The sequence below is a fragment of the Chaetodon auriga genome, chromosome 3, assembly GCF_051107435.1.
Source record: "Chaetodon auriga isolate fChaAug3 chromosome 3, fChaAug3.hap1, whole genome shotgun sequence".
NCBI classification, from domain to species: domain Eukaryota; kingdom Metazoa; phylum Chordata; class Actinopteri; order Chaetodontiformes; family Chaetodontidae; genus Chaetodon; species Chaetodon auriga.
The window spans coordinates 25,454,909-25,471,228 of record NC_135076.1 but is presented as its reverse complement, the minus strand read 5'-3'; the positions used below and the strand labels follow the sequence as shown (position 1 = coordinate 25,471,228).

The 16,320-nt window shown below is 42.8% G+C and overlaps 1 protein-coding gene across 9 annotated transcripts in view; it reads right to left on the bottom strand.

Moving 5' to 3' along the window:
- fryl (furry homolog, like) overlaps positions 1–14,834 on the bottom strand; it is a 65,800-nt gene extending 50,966 nt beyond the window's left edge. For 3 of the 9 annotated variants that reach the window (XM_076726444.1, XM_076726447.1, XM_076726449.1), the window contains exons 1-2: positions 3,714–4,231; positions 1,445–1,510 (exon numbers count right to left, since the gene is read on the bottom strand). In XM_076726444.1, coding sequence (XP_076582559.1) covers positions 1,445–1,510; positions 3,714–3,942 — 295 coding nt within the window. In that variant the 5' untranslated portion in view covers positions 3,943–4,231. Of the gene's footprint in view, positions 1–1,444; positions 1,511–3,713; positions 4,319–9,442; positions 9,513–14,712 lie in introns of those variants that run through there. The other 6 variants (XM_076726448.1, XM_076726455.1, XM_076726443.1 and 3 more) reach the window with 4 other exon arrangements.
- Positions 14,835–16,320: the final 1,486 nt, after the last annotated feature.

The following is a 16,320-nucleotide window of genomic DNA, read 5'->3' as shown; positions in this document are numbered from 1 at the left end:
AGCATAACGGACTTCCTGGAAAGAGCTCACTGATTAAATAATCTCAACTAAATGCACAACCAGGGCAAGTTATAGTAGCTCCATTCACAAAGTGGGAGCAGTGATTGACAGCGAGCCATCCTGACTGCAGACAGTATAGGGGAGCTGTTCCTCCCAGGAGCCCACAGGGTGGAGGATGCATTTCCTGTCCTGGCCTCTCTGAAGGGCAGTGGTGGGAACAATAATCGATAGGAGCTGTAATTCAATCCCTGACCTCCCCCAGTGGTGCCTGGGCTGCAGAGGACACGCCATTTAGATCCATCATAGCAGTCTGAGTATGCAGCACGACTCTGCACGGCTCCTCACTTCCACATGCTCCCCTGAGTCAACTGGCTATTCCATACTTTCCCCGTAATAATTACCAAGACACAAACTCTGCACATTTAGATTAAGGTTTCAAACCTTTGTACACACAGATATCGATCAGAGATTTTCCTGGCCAACATCCACAGCATAATGCTCTGTGGCTGTATGACTCTGAATAATCCAAAACATCTTTATAAATAACTCCTTACACAAACCAAACAAACACTGAAACCCAGTGACAGAACCGTTCTCCTCTGACACTCGTTTCTCTGATTTGCCGAGGGAATCAAGAGAGGCAACTCATTTCAGCAAAGAGTCATTCTTAGGTCAAAGGCGTAGCGTCTCTATGGAATGACAGAGCAGAACGCCGGGCAAATCTGAATTAAAACTCATCTTAACGCAGGTACAAAAAGGTCAGCTCATTACTCATGGCACTTCTTCAAACGAGCTGTCTTCAAGTTGTTCACTATGGAGGAGCTTTTATTGGGAGAGCTGGTCGGAGAAAGCACTAACAATGATTCATGGCATTTGTCTTCCCCGCTATGACACCGCATTCCCACTAAGTGCCGAGTCTGCACTGAGCTGCACCATTATGGGGTTTGTTTCACTACAGTTGGCTAATAACTATTTAAGAAACTCGATGAATAAGTTGGTTCAGGCTGTCTGGATACACACCCTACGGACTGTTCAGACAGAAATCACGTGCACATCTTTCATTAGAGAAGCACAACCCACCCGTGCACACTCATGTTCAGTCACACGCTCCAAACACTCCCACATCACAAACAGGAAACCTGCTGCACCCATTAACCAAATACCGTGCAGATCAAACCCTTCCCAAAAATTCAGCTGTACATCCAGCAGCTGAGTGATGTCACTGTGTGTGAAGAAAGACAAATGAGAGCAAGAGAAGAGGAGCACCACCTTAAAAGACAACTCAGGCTATGCCAGTTCTACAACAAGGGAGTGGCACTCAGCTCTGACTTAAACACAGGGGAAATTATCGTGAGGTATGAATACACCAGACTACCACCCCTAAAACATCGCCTTACCTCAACTACTGCAGTAATCACATCGCTTCCTTCATTACATAACTCACCATTGTGACCCTTGCCACCACCAGCATGATGAAAAAAGGAGATTTTTCTAATATGACGGATGTTTCCTAGTTGGAAAGAAAGAAAGAGAGGAAAGATCTGAAAACAATTTGCCCAATCCAGTCTGAAGAAAAGTCGTCTCCCTGTCTTTTGAAATGAATATCAGCATATCGCCAGCCGTCTAAGCAGAACACAAACACTCACACACGACAGTTACCTGAGTCGACCCCCCAAAAAAACAAACAAACAACAACAGCTCAGCAAGGCCCCAAACCACAGTGTGGACTAATGAAACTATCGTTACTGTGGGTCAGTTTAGCTAGCTGTCTTGCCTAGTCATACCCTCAGAGGATAAGAGGCTGGGTGAGTAGAGCAGAAGGGAGAGTTCAGACATGCGTTAGCCACGAGCAAACAGGGTGCAAGCTTGCTCTGACAGGTAGCACAGCAAAAAAAAAAAGAAGCCATAGACTGACGACAAGTCATCACCCCACTGCTGATGCAAACTGGCTGGCCTGCACGCACACATAATTCATATGTGTACACACATCTACTAAATCTTTAAATACTGCATCCATAGACACAATAGTAGAGCTCCTTCAGAGGATTAACTCTGTCAGCATAACACATACTTTCGAACCTCAACTCTCGCACCTTTGCTACAAACTAGTAGGCAGGTCTAAAAATTAGTCCGCTAATGCTGATCATCTGCAGATACTGAGTGGGACCTGATCTTCATTTTAATTATATATTTTCTTATTTACACACATTTGCATGCCAGCTTTTGATGGCTTCCCAGAATGCTTTCTATCATGACATCACTACCCAATAGCAACAAGTCTCATGGACCAGCATGATATGAGACCGTATCAATTGAATAGTGTGGAGATGCACACCGTAGCCATGACAGATTTCTTCCAATGGTTCAGGACATGCATGTCATGTAATCATAAAAGTACAAAAAACATCAGCAAAACAGCATCAGTCTTTCGTTTGTTGCAAGTTCGCTTAACTTTCCGACCATTTGGTGGTGGGTAGGTGACGTGAAGTCAGTTTAGCAGAGCTTGTTTGCTGAAAGTGGCTGCCTGCTGCTGCTGCTGCTGCTGCTGCTGCTGCTGCTGCTGCTGCTGCTGGCAAATGGGTTAATGCAGTGAGACTAAATCACACAGTGAGACTGAGGGCTGCAAAACCAAAACACTGCTCTGAAAGAAGCTAAAAAGTTGTACAGAGCTACAGATTGAGTCTTTGTGGGTTCATCACAGCAAGCAATGCCTTTCACACCACAGGTAGTCAATGGTTAAAATGAAAAATACAGTTTAGTGTGTGTAAGTGTTGTGCTGGTTGACGACTGTATCAACTACTAACAATGGAAGAGATAGCTCTCAATTTCTGATGCCACTGCCATTTTAAATTGTTGTTTAATTATTTTTTGGCAAAATATATTTAAAAATTGTGTAAATATCTTTAACAGCCTGCTGTGGTAATCCATCTGCATTTAGAACAAAAACAGGCTTTAACCTAGCATAGATGTACCTTCACACAGGTGAACATGGGCTCCCCAGCACCAGCTGCCTCTCAGCTCTGTCTGACTGCTACTGTTAAAATACTGCTGTGAGGCCACATTTCATGGAGGAGTGTGGCTAACTAGACTGAGAAGCATAATGAACATGATGTTTGTCAGCGCGAGCCGCTCCGCTAGATGATCTGATATAAACAGACTTTGTTCTTTGTCTCGACAACAGCACTGCTCTGTGAACTGCAAGGGAAGGTAACGTTACACAGACGTTCAAAATAGTAATCATCTCCTGTAAATAAACTCAGCTGCTCATTATGTTGTGTTGTTACCATTATCGGACCACAGCTGCCACATTACACCTCCTTCTTCCTCACGCTTGGAGAAGATGATATTGGACCCTATTATTAAATTAGACGCAGTTTAATGTGACTGAGACTGTGATGTCATCTGTAGGCTGCATTATAATCTCCATTGCTCTGCATCTTATAAAAAAAAAGGCAACTGCCAAACGCTAGTGTATATATGGTATACTATATCTATACAGTGTATGTATGTGCATGTTAGTATATGTACATGAAGTGGGTGGGGATGGGTGGGGGTAAAGCCAACCTTTGATTACATGTTAATGAAGCTTAACATAGACTGAACCAAGAGCGTAAATTCTAAGCACCTATGAAGTGGCCTAATTAATCAGCAGAGATGAACACAAAATCAATACAGATAACTACTGCATCAATTCGCAGTTAAGTCAGTTGTACCTTTGAGGCCGGTTCGGCTACCGCGGGCAGGTCTGGAGGAGCCAATCCCTGGATCCACCTCTATCATGGGATCTACCGGATCCTCATCAATGGTCTGTCCCATGACTAGAAGGCCCAGCCGTTTCATGCGGAGGAGCCGTGGACCTGTGTCCTTGAACACGACTCCCCCGTAATCGATGGGCCCCTCTCCTGAGATGACAGTCGGAACCAGGTTCTTCAGAAACTCCATGTTTGACAAGACTTTCAGTCTCTCACTCTGGTACGTAGTCCAACAGCCTGTGACGTGCCATTCTCCCGTACAAACTACCTGTCCGCCTCATCTGCCCCATTTACAGATAAACAGACACACTACTGTACAGATACCATCTCTAGCTACTACCTACATGCAGCAGTTACACAGTCACTCACTGTCAAGGCCTGTGAGGCCCTTTACAGAGGTAAGGTAGACACCACCTGTCAGGCTTTCTGGACTAACTAGTAGAGGAGAAGCTGTTCACTGTAGCTAGCCGATGTGACTGACGGACAAACTTCTGACGCTGCAGTATTACCTGTCTGCTCACAGTGAACGGAGAGAGCAAACAGACATGGCACTTTTCATGAGTAGTGATGTAATTGCGAGTGGGCAGGGCTATGTTTGAGTGCCAGGCACTATCTGGGGTGGGACTAGAACATGTTCCACAGGAGATAACACAAGCCTGGGCCCCCAGCCAATCACAACAGAGACGACACAAGCCACACCCTGCTGGCCTGTGCTGCTCTCCAGTGAACGAGACGACCAAAGAGCAGGAAGAAGACTGACACTTAAAGAAGAGGGAAAGCTCTGCGGAGCATGCTACACTTGCTCGCCTGCATTTACTGATAGCCCTTATCGCTGTCAGAGTGGTGTTACTTGTTAGCATTTGTAGACAAACACAAATGCTTGTTTGCTTTCTTGCTAACTTGCTCATATAACAAGAGCACTCCTCCCCTTGCTTTCACTTCTGCTCGACTGTGCTGAGCTATTATGAAGAGAAGCAGAATGAGCAAAGTGATGGGGGTCTGTGAAACGGGGTGATGACAGACTGCTGTGCTCTGCTTGGCTGCACAGCTTGTACCTGCAGCAAACTCAAACCCTTCCAAATATCCATGGCTGAGGAGTGAGAGGGACTATACTGTGCTGACTCTTAGAAAAGCTCACTGCCTAAAGAAATCATCAATTTGCTGTTCTCTGGGACTGAGTGCAAAAATTAATATGCCATCCAAGCACCAACAAAACCAGTGTGCAGCAAACTGTTTAAACATCTTTAAGATAGGCCTTTTCTGCTAATTCATCATAACTCTGCACCACAATAAAGGAACTGGACAATGCAAAAGAGCACAATACATACGTTATCTTGCTCTAATTAAGACTCCATTAAGGAGTTTGATTTTCCAATGGGAATTAAAACTCCACTTTGCAGTTTTTAAATGCTATTTTATGTCGTCATGTTCTGGGGACTCTCAGCAACCCAGTCACATACAACTAGCTGTTCATTTCCTGCAGGACAAGGTGGGTATATGCTACCTGTCTTACACAAAACAACAGCAAGCCAAAGTAAACAGGAGGCCGGTCAGGAAAGCTGAGCCTGTAGCAAGTTTAAAAGTAAAACTTTTCCAGGAGGGGTGGTTGATCAAATCAGAGGCAAATGGAATATGAATGGACTTTTTTTGGACAGGTCAGGTGGTAAGAATGGGATACCAGTGTGGCTGCATGTATTTCAGTTGCATGGCCATCTCCTTCATAGGGAATTATTTCTTAGGGTTAAGATACTGAGACAAAAATGCCTTGTGTGTAAGACCAGTGAGTACGCTAAGAAACTTATCAAGAAAGAGCTTACACCCAGCGTGTGAATATTTTTGTGAGATGACTGTGATATTGTCTCAGCATCCAAACTATGTCAAGAGCCTCAGAGGGCATGTCAAATGAAAATACTGTACAAAAACAGTTATTTATTCATTTCAGCTATGCTTTTTATGTCATTTATCCAGCACCAGACCTTGCCTGCAGAGTAAGCACAAAGTGGAAGAATGCAATGATGAATGCAGTGAAGCAGTGTTGCAAAAACTCTGCCCCCTAGAGGCCAGCTACCAGAAAGCACACCCAGCAGCACAAACTAATGGTTGAAATCTACTGACAAGCCCCAAATTGCTGGGGAAAAAAAGAAGAAGAAAAAAAAGAAAGAAAGAAAATGCTCAGCAAGATTTGATGGCAAAACACCAGAAAGCTTGTTAGGCCTGGACTCTGGCTCATCAACACTTTTGCAAAAAAAGTTGGACTCACTCCACTGGCCCAAAGCTGTCAAAATTTTTACAAATGGACTTCTTTTTTTTATTCATAAAACTTATTTCACGGTAAATGCCTCCTAAACCTTCAGAATCCACAGAGAAAGTAGCTAATATATAGAAAACAACATTTTAGACCTACCTATGAAAGCACTGGGCTCCAAGGATCACGATCTTAGTTTAGTTATAAAGTAGTTCAAACACTACTACAAATGGATGTGTCGTCCATTATCATTATGCACACCAAATCACGGCAAGAACTTGTGTGACTGTCTGATCTCTCATGTTATTGCCCAGCTGGTGTGGGCAAAAAAAGAAAATAAATATCTGTCAGACACCAGAGACAAAGAGAAATTTTGCTATAAGGTGCAAGGAGAGACATTCGCTGGGACAGTGCAAGACTGAGGCCGAAGCAAAGATGCAGAGAGGCTGAGGCAGCAGATCCTGGTAAGAATCACTAAATGAGTCAGAGCGAAAGAGAGAGAGGGATGACTGATGAGGCAAAGATAGCCATCACCCGGCCTGAGCACCACAATGGCCAGTGCAGGCAGCTGTGGTTTGCTGGGGCCAGGTCTGTGGTGCTGTTGAATTTGAACAATACTCCTGCACAGGAGGCCCAGATCCCAATCAGCCCAGGAATGTGGAAGAGGAAGCTCTGGGAACAATGTGCAGCGTTCCTATGCCATTCTGGGTCCCACCCGCCTCTGCCTTGTTCTGCTTTCAAGCAGGAGAAAACAGGAAAACTCGTGGGCTGGGGCCCAGAAGTCAGAGTCCCTTTTGCAGTCAGCTGGGGGTGGTTGGGGGGGGGGGTGACTGGTCAGTGCGCTGTCGGCACAACCCTACAGTCATGTTGATCAGTCTCTAAACTGCTACTCCGCCACTTGATGTCAGTAAACAGTTTGAGGTCCATGTCATGTAAGTGGAATATCAAAACAATGTTGCCCTCTAATGGTGCAAACAGCAATCACAGCATTGAGGCTACAATCCTGCCTCGCTGTGCAGTGTAACCAGAAGTTACGAAGCCTTAAAGCTACATCTTTTCTCATGTCTGTATGTGAAAACTTTATTTGAATAATCGCTTCAAATTATTTACATTTATTTCAAATACAATTTTAAGATTTGATTCCCTGCTGAAGCCACTGAGTTCCAGTGTTCTGGCTATTCAGTTGATAACACGTCTATATTCATTCCAACCCAACGAAAATGTTGATATATTCAAAACAGTGTGCATGTGTGTGTGCCAGTGTGTGACACAGCCAACACACCACTTGAAAGCCATGCACACATCTGTCCAGTGTTCAGCATAGAAACAGTGCCACTCTTTTGCACTATGCTACTCCCAGTTCTGTACTGTAATGTATCCTGACCTGTCAGTATCAGGTCACATGCTCACATGCTTACATACCATATGTCAGTTTTAGTTCTTGTCTTGCTAAGTTAAAGAGGTTTACAGCAATAAGATTTACACAATCTGGTCAAACGGGCTGTCCAGGAACAAACTCTCACTCTCTAAGAACTTCAGTCAGTGTTGAGTCATGGTTCATCCAGAGTCCTGCTGCATGAGAACAAATTCTCCTCTGCTCTCGCTTACAATACACCTTCTGCTTCTCACAGCCTCCACTTAATCGCTGCACATTACTACTCTTGCCCATCTACTTTCACTTTTAAAGTCTGGGAACCTACATGTTAAGTCTGCAGGCATTGTCTGTCAGCTGCAAACAGGAACAAGAAATGCAACGTTCAACATTCAACGCTCGGACAAAGACGTCAAGCTGGTCCTGCCCAGTCCTGACTGACAGGCAACCCGCAGAGAACGTGGCTGTCACTGCTGAAGAATGTGAGAATGTGACCTGACCGGACCCTGAACAGAATGATCCTCTTCTCTGTCCTGACCAATTATCTTTCTGAGATGACGTCCGTCCCCCAGAGGCCACAATAATAAGCAAAAACAGTATTTAGAGGAACACACCACTGCAATTCAACCTCACAACCTTCACAGTTGTTTGCTCGAGCATCATGACTTAACTGCACACATTTTCACCCTTTAGTTTTTTGGGGATGCTGACCAGCAACAGAGATGCAACTAAGGGTCATATTCATAGCAGAATAACATATTGGTTATTTTTGGATTAATGATTTGTAAGTCTAAACACTATACTGCCAAAAATGTAAACAAAGGTTGATGATATATTTAGCACAGTGCTACATGGTACAAAATATATGACGTATGGGCATGCAAGTTTTACACACACTAGCGCAGTATGTCACTGGATGCCGCTGCTGTGAAAGCTGACAGCTAAGCAGACGTGCTTAACTCGTCCAAGCGTGCTGACGTTTCAAATTCTCTTGAATATCAATAAGGGCCCAGTTCACATGAGGTGACCACACTAATCAAGATTTTTTACCACATTCCTCACACACACAAAACCAGTATATGACACAAGACACTGAACATGGGCTCACGCTGTGTTGGGCCATTCAACCAGGCTACTGCCGTGCTATCGTGATCAGACTGCAGCAGTAAACCATTCATCATTTTACTAAGTTCTCCTTGTACATCAGTGATATGACAGAAGATTCTTCCAGTACCAGTTACCAATGAGCAGCTCTATCTGGCTGCTACTTTTACAGAGCGCAGTGAATTCCCGTTTGGGAGGGGGCAGCTAAGTAAAACATGATAACATGATGTTAATAAACATGAGGCATTCTGCTTCTTGGTTTTATTATATTTATCAGTGGTGACATATATGCTGCACACCCCGTTTCTTCCTCGTGAGAAGAGCTTTGGTTTGTGCACTGTGAGAAAAGTTTACGACACCATGTTGGTGCATCGGACATTAATTTTATCATCTGATTTTCATGCTGAATTTTTAGATGACTGGTTAGCTTATTTATCGGGTTGTTTCTTTGAACTGACAATAATGACTCATAATGTTGATCCATTCACGTGATGTTCAGATGAGTACACACACATAGTTGTTACTTTGCTGTGATGAGGCTGTGAGCCAAACTAGCAGCCTCTGCCTCACCACGTTAACAGTCTATGTCACACTGCAGGTCTGATGAACAGACATTATACACGTAAGTAGCACCTGTAGGTGTAAACTTCACTTCAAAACTTTTGACCTAATGGATATTCTGTATATCTGCAGACAGAGCAGAATGAAGCTTTCTTTACCTTATAACTGCAGCATCGACAACATATATTGACAGAATACAAGTGAAGTTATCCAAACAGAGGCAGAAACTAAATCCCAGCTAGAGAATAATTCTATTTTTTATTCTGCTGCTACTTTCAGAATTCAGCACAAAACAAAGAGATTAATGCAACACCCTGTTCATTCCCACAGTACTTAGCTCACAGTTTCTAGCAAAACCTAAAACCCACCACAGAGTGGTACACTACTCACTTAGCCTGTGTGACGTACCTTAAGGCCATAGAGCAGAGGCTGCAACTGGAAAGAGAAAGGAGGGTCCACGAGTTCACTGCACAAGATTCTGAAAGAGAGGGCATAGAAATGATGTCTTTAACAACAAAACAGCACACTGACAAGGACACAGACACACCAACCTCCTCTGTTATTTATCAGTGAGCACAAAATATCCTCTTTAAACCTGAAATTTGAAGTAGATCTAATTCACCTTTGACTGGTCACAAAACATCAACACATCAGCATTGATATAATTAGCGATGAAGGTGCATATTTCTTGTTGATATAGGAAATAATGTGTTTGAACGTCAGTCTGTGTGCATTATTTCAGTCACTTCAACATTCCAGTCACATGATTCTACATTTTGTAAAGTTAAGTTTTTTGTCAGTGATGGTTTGCTATGATACAGAACAACATCCCGCTAACGACAGAGATGTGAAGGCGGAGTGCTGTTGGACAGCCCAGTCTTGGTCACAGCAAAGTGATAGGTCGGCCTAATGTTGGCTTCAGCCTGGTTTGCTCTGTGCTGGGACAGGATTAAAACCTCCTCCTGAGCAGAGTAATAATCTGAAGATTACACACTACATCCAAGAGGCAGTTACATAAGCGATCAGAGCCTCCAAAACTGTACTTTCTTTTCAGTTTATCAGCATAGTGGGTGAAAGCGGCTCCTTTTATAGTCAGGTAATCTCATATGCAGTCATACAATCACTGTTACTATCAGTCTTTCACATATTCATATTCATATCTTTTTAAAAAAAAAAGTTAAGATAAGAAAGAAGCAAAATCCAGTGACAATAGACTGGCATGCAGAAGAGAGAAGTACAAGAGACCAGAAACACTGAACCATTATCAAACACTATAGTGTAACAAAGGAAGGAAGAAGCCACTGAGTCACACAGCAGCCAGACAGAGAAGTTGAGGTGTGAGAACTTCCACTCAAGCACCGTGGACAGATGGTGAGAACAGGTCAGAGCAGACATCAAGTCAAAGAAACACCAAACAAAACAAAAACCTTGAAGGCCCAACAGTCATGTCGCATCGACACAGCACATACCTTTATCCCACCCACCACAAACACAGCAAAGGAACATTCTCAGATGCAATCACTTGCTTCTCACGCTGACAGACCTGTGAATAATACATCTGACTTCCTGTTCCAACTCAGCGACTCCAAAAAACGAAAAAGTGTGACCACAGAAAAAGGGTAAACCAAACCCTGCGCACATCCTGAATGCTGTAGCACAGCCACAGACTGAGCTCGTGCTCTATATTTAAGCTCTCAGACACACACGTTTCTCTGGTTGTGCCAAAACATATCTCATAACTCAACATAGCTTGTTAATTCTTAACAAATTGGTGCATTTTCAGATCTCTGTATGGTTTACCAGTTTAAACATTGTACATTATACTGTAACTGCAACACGCGGGAAGGGCTAAAGGTCAGGAGAGCAGAACTGATCTGATCAATGTTTAACTGCACTTCATTTAATACTGCCCTGCAATTTCCAGCACACAGCAAGGATGCTGCAAATAGGAGGCTGATAGCGCACCCAGGAAGTAAGAGATATCCCTGACAAAGGCAAGATTGTCCCATCTCATTTCACTGTGTTCCCTTCAGCTGTCTGCCACATATCGACTTCCAGCAGCCTCCAACAGTTCTGTGCAGTGTCCTTCGAGCTCATCTTAGAAATGAATCACAGTTGCAAATGAAATTTTTGAAAACAAACTCAAGAATGTCTGATGCGATGTATTCTCTGTACTTGTCTTGAAGAATTTGGGCCAGCTCATATTCAGAAATGGGCAGTGTGCGACAGTAAATTGGACAAAGGGGGAATAGCCTATATCTGGCTCCCTCCAATGCTAAATGACAGGCCTGGCCCTGTCGTAATCACTACCTCTTGAGCGGAAACATTACTGGCTTCTTCCGACTGCGAAGGGAAGCGCATAAACAAACACCTTTTCGCGTGTTTCAACAAATATTCTTCGTATCTTTATCTTGCTCTGGGGGGGACATGTATAGCCAGAAAATATGAAGCATTAACGAACGATCAGTGGATCTAAACATGGCAGACACACTAGAAGCTCAGCTGAGGCCGTCTTGAGGGCAAAGACAGGGTGGTTTCTTTGGCGAAGGCAGACCCAAACATCAATTATGCTCCAAACGCTCTCTCCAAAAGCCAAGGATAATCTTCCTCAGCAGGGCTCAATTATAGGTTATTTCTAGCTAGACTCAGGCCTTATTGTGTGCTACATTACGCCAAGTCCTTCAATGCAATCAATGAAAAGAATGCCTAAACCTTGTAAATGAGAACAAGTGAGGTTGCACTTCATTGTACAGGGATGAGGAGACTTTTGGAAGTCAGCTGTATGAAGGTCAGAGAGATGGTGACCAAGCGCTGATTTCACAACACGATGCAATCATCGCTCATTACAACAGCAGGTTGAAAACAAATCATTTTGTTAACCTGACTTATGTAGGCTGCTGAACATTACAAAGCGACCTCATTCATCTTAATTTTTGTTTTGTCAAGCATTTTGGAACAACATCACCACTTTCAACCATTTACCATCTCATTAATGTTTTTATTGTTGTAGGGCCGCAACTAACAACGACTTTCACTCTGGATTGATCTGCTGATTATTTTCATGATTAATCAGTTAATCATTTAGTCTACAAATTCCCAAAAAAGCAGAAAAATGCTTAACACATTTTCCTAGAGCCCAAATTGACATATTCAAATTGCTTCATTTGTCCAACCAACAATTCAAAACCAACAAACTATAATTTATTCCCATAAATGACAAAGAAAAGCAGCAAATCCTTAGATTTAAGAAGCTGGAAGCAGGAAATGTTTGACATTTTGCTTGAAAAATGGCTGAAACAACCAATCGATTATCAAAACAGCTGCCAGTTAATCTTCTTTCGACTGACTCATCACTGCAGCCCTATCTTCTTCACAGGAAGCCTTCATTGTAGTGTGTGAATTTCCCACAAACAGAATGAAAGAGCACAGCCATGCCATTAAATCCGAAGTGCTCTAGAGATACAATTCGCCTTGGGTTCGACGCTCAGTGCAGGTCAATGCAACCATAAAGATGGGTTCTACCACACAGAGGAATCGGTTAATGACAATACTTAGTTGAACAGCAAGGTTTTCAGCCAAACTTATGAGCACCTCCTCCAAGCTGCCATTATTTGTTCAGTTGTCTAGTTAATAATTTAACCATGAGCAAATGTAAACACACACACAGACACCTGGATCCAACCGATCTGTAATCAGGCCAAATAAGTGACAGCTGATATTCTACAATTGAGAGCTCAGATAATTTTATAGAAGGTCAACCAGGATTTCCTATAGGATGTGCCCATTTAGAACCAGGTTAAGACCAGGTTAGAGACACTACAGCAGTCAGACATATTAAGGCAAAGGTTTTGAATACGGGAAAAAAATCAAATAACAAAACAAGCTGGATGGACAAAAGCTGCTTGTATGCAAGAAGCCAGTAACATGACACCTAAAAAATGTGCTGCAATCAATAGCTGCAGCGAGTTCAAACATACCAGCAGACCCCACAGCAACCAACCTTTTGAAACAACAGCACTCAAAGATCAAAAACCCAAATTAAGAATTGAGTTATTTTGGTATTACATAATATTTTTGTAGTTACCACTGAAATGCTGAGTTAACAGTTAATCCTTGCAGGGGGCAGCTTAGCGAGGGGCCACTGTTGGGGCACTTTACAGAGCTCAGTTTTTCATCCCCATACTCTTCAATGCCATTAATGTCTTACTAGATTAAACCGAACACACTAATTCACTGGAATTATGGCCCAGATAATCACAAATAGATAGTGATCTGCAATCTAGGGGGATTCCCTCTAGTTTGTGCATGTACTAGAGAAGACACTACACATCTGCACTGCTATCAGAGGCTTATCCTGGCAGGGATGAAGGGGGCATCAGCCATTTGCGAAGACTGATGATCTTGTGGGCCGGGGAGGCACAAAACTCGCACAGTCTTGTGCATAAAATGCTTAAACTATGTGTGCCACTTCATATCAGTGCCACTGCAGCAGACATCTGACATGGTACACTGCAGCAAAATCAAGCACAAATGACATTTAGCTTCACCGTCCTTTAACTTTTACTTGTGAATATGCACAACAAAAGTTCCCACTGCTGAGAGCATAGTCCACCCACACGTGGGCCCATGAGTGAACACAAAATGACTTTTCTTCTGTCACTGTGCCTTCGTCTGAAATAGTTTGGCCATCTCCACCTCCAACCGCACAGCAGACTGACCAGATTCCTGTCTGTCTGTATCCAAGTGCCACTGCATGGGTCTCTACTGCACGCGAACAAATGCTTTATTGTATGTCAGATGCACTCTGAACAAGGAGGATGAAGTCCTCAGAGGAATGTTAGATGCAAAGATGACAGTTGTCTCACTGTTGTGGCAATGCATAAGCACCACCATGCCCAGTCCCTACAAACAGACCATCTTTTAAAGTGTGTCTTCAAATAAACAAAAGTGCTCTCTTACATATAGCTAAGCATAATAGCGCAGCTTTATTTCACTGTGTCCCAGATAAATCTGGTGCAATACAAAAAAAAACCAAAAAAAACACTAGGTTCACTCAGTTGACTGTGTGCGCGTGGTTATTTTGATACTGCAGGTTAACATACCACACAATTTTGCTGACTGACAAGAACATTTATTTTTTTACAACAAAGACAAAAACTATGACCAAGAAGAGAACCACGTTCAAACTGGAGAGCACACAGTAAGGTACCGTTCATGGTAGCTTTTAGTTAGCAACTAGCCTGCTGTTGATACTAAAGCAAAGTGCTAATGTTGAGCAGGAGGCTAGCTAGCAGCAGCAGCAGCAGCAGCAACTTGATTTAGCTGACCAGCCAGTTGTCAACTATAAGTTAACGTTCAACATACTAACGTCCGTATGATAGCAATGTTAACAGACCAGCTAGCTATTAGGCAGTGATAAAACTAATGACAACAGAAATCCGTACGGCATATACGACTAAACTTGCAAGGCAGCTAGGCGATTAACTCACACTAGCAGGAGCCAAACTCCTTCTTTAGCATGCTACGGCAGCCAATTTTGGAACCACAGTTGGAAAGCTAACGTTAACCTCAACGGCAAAGTTAATCACGGAACTTGACGTACGCCAACGTTAACTACATCAGATAGCAACCGCCGTGTCCTCAGTTACTTCTATATTCGTTAAGCTGACATTACTCACAACTTTTGTTTCCTCTCCCTTTAGTTGAGCTAGGTAGCTAGCTTGCAGACGTTCTTTTCATTTGCCGAACAAGCTTCAACGTCCTGGCCCTCCTCCATTGGAAGGATTTGCGTAGTGGTGTGATTTTTTTTTCTCAGTCTGTTTCTGTGTTGGGAGAGCTCCACTGTCAGAACAGTCGGTAGCCCGTTTGTCCCGCCTCCTTTAACGCGATTGGCCGAGATGGTAGACGCCTACATGAATTGCTGCTTTCTATTTCACCAAATACGTGGCAATCCTGAGAAAACGACCTGTTGATTGGATGACGTCTTGAGGGTGACGTTCGCACGGGTGCACTTTGCATCCTATCCGGCGTACACCGAATCTTACACGAGTAGGCGGGTATTCGAAAGAGCCGATCTGCAGTGCCAGGTGTGAGCCAAAGCCACGTTTGGCGGCTACACCAACATATTTTGCGGCGCCACACTTGGCTCAAAAAAGGGCTTATATGAAAATCATTTGAGCACGACTTATACATACGATATTGTTAATATACTAACAAGTGGTGAAAAACAAAGTTCTTGCAATTTACAGCGAGAAAGAAATAATTCACATCTACAATTTAAAACTCATGGCAATACTTTTACCCCCGATTAAGCATTTACAAGTACAAAGTAGTTGCAAGGTAAAATAATTTATGTATTTTTTTTGTTTACAGCCACAACTCCTCCTGTGACTCATATATCTCCATGAAATTAAACATGATTATAGCTGATTACAGCTGTCTACACACAGTCATGGATGCTTCAAATAAGATTAAATTAAGATTAAAATAATATATTGATAATACTTCCTGTATTGTGTGGTCTTGATTTTAACCTGACTGTATGACTGAGATTGCTATAAACTGGCGAAAACCCAGTTGCATTGTTATTAGTTGTTTCTGCTGCATTCGACACAGTCACCCAAGTTATATTATTAGACATGCTGGTAAACTGGGTTGGATTTTCTGGCACAGTCCTACATTTGTCCGGTCCTATTTGGAAATAATTTGTAATAACACACAATCCAATTTTTATTTTGCATTTATTCATATTTAGGCTGCTCTACTTTAATGGTGTCCCTAAAGGACCCTCAAATAACAGTCCTACGGGCCATTCAGAGCACAGCTGCTTGAGTTTTTACTGAAACAAAAAGCTCTACATGTGGCTCCATGTGTGTCAGAGGATTAATCTTTAAGTACTTTTACCTGTAATGAAGCTCAAAGGGCCAAAATACACCTCTGATCTGCTTCTGTATGACCTCTCCAAACTGGAACTAGTTTGCTTACTCATCAGACCATTTAAAAAAAAACAGACGTGTTTTTATATCTCTCTGTCCTGCGATTTCAGGGCTAAAACAGCTTCTTCAATTGTTTGTTCGTTGGATGATTGAAACCTAAAGGAGCTTGTTTCCATCACTCAAACAGCTGAAACTCTGCTGAGACCCTCTGCTGAGATACCGCTCCTCAAACCGATGGTGTACTCATTGTGTATCAATCTGTTCACGTCATTTGCTCATAAAAATTTGATTTATGCCAAATATGCTGTCGATGTTTGCTTTTTCAGTCAATATAAGCAAAATTGAGAACAC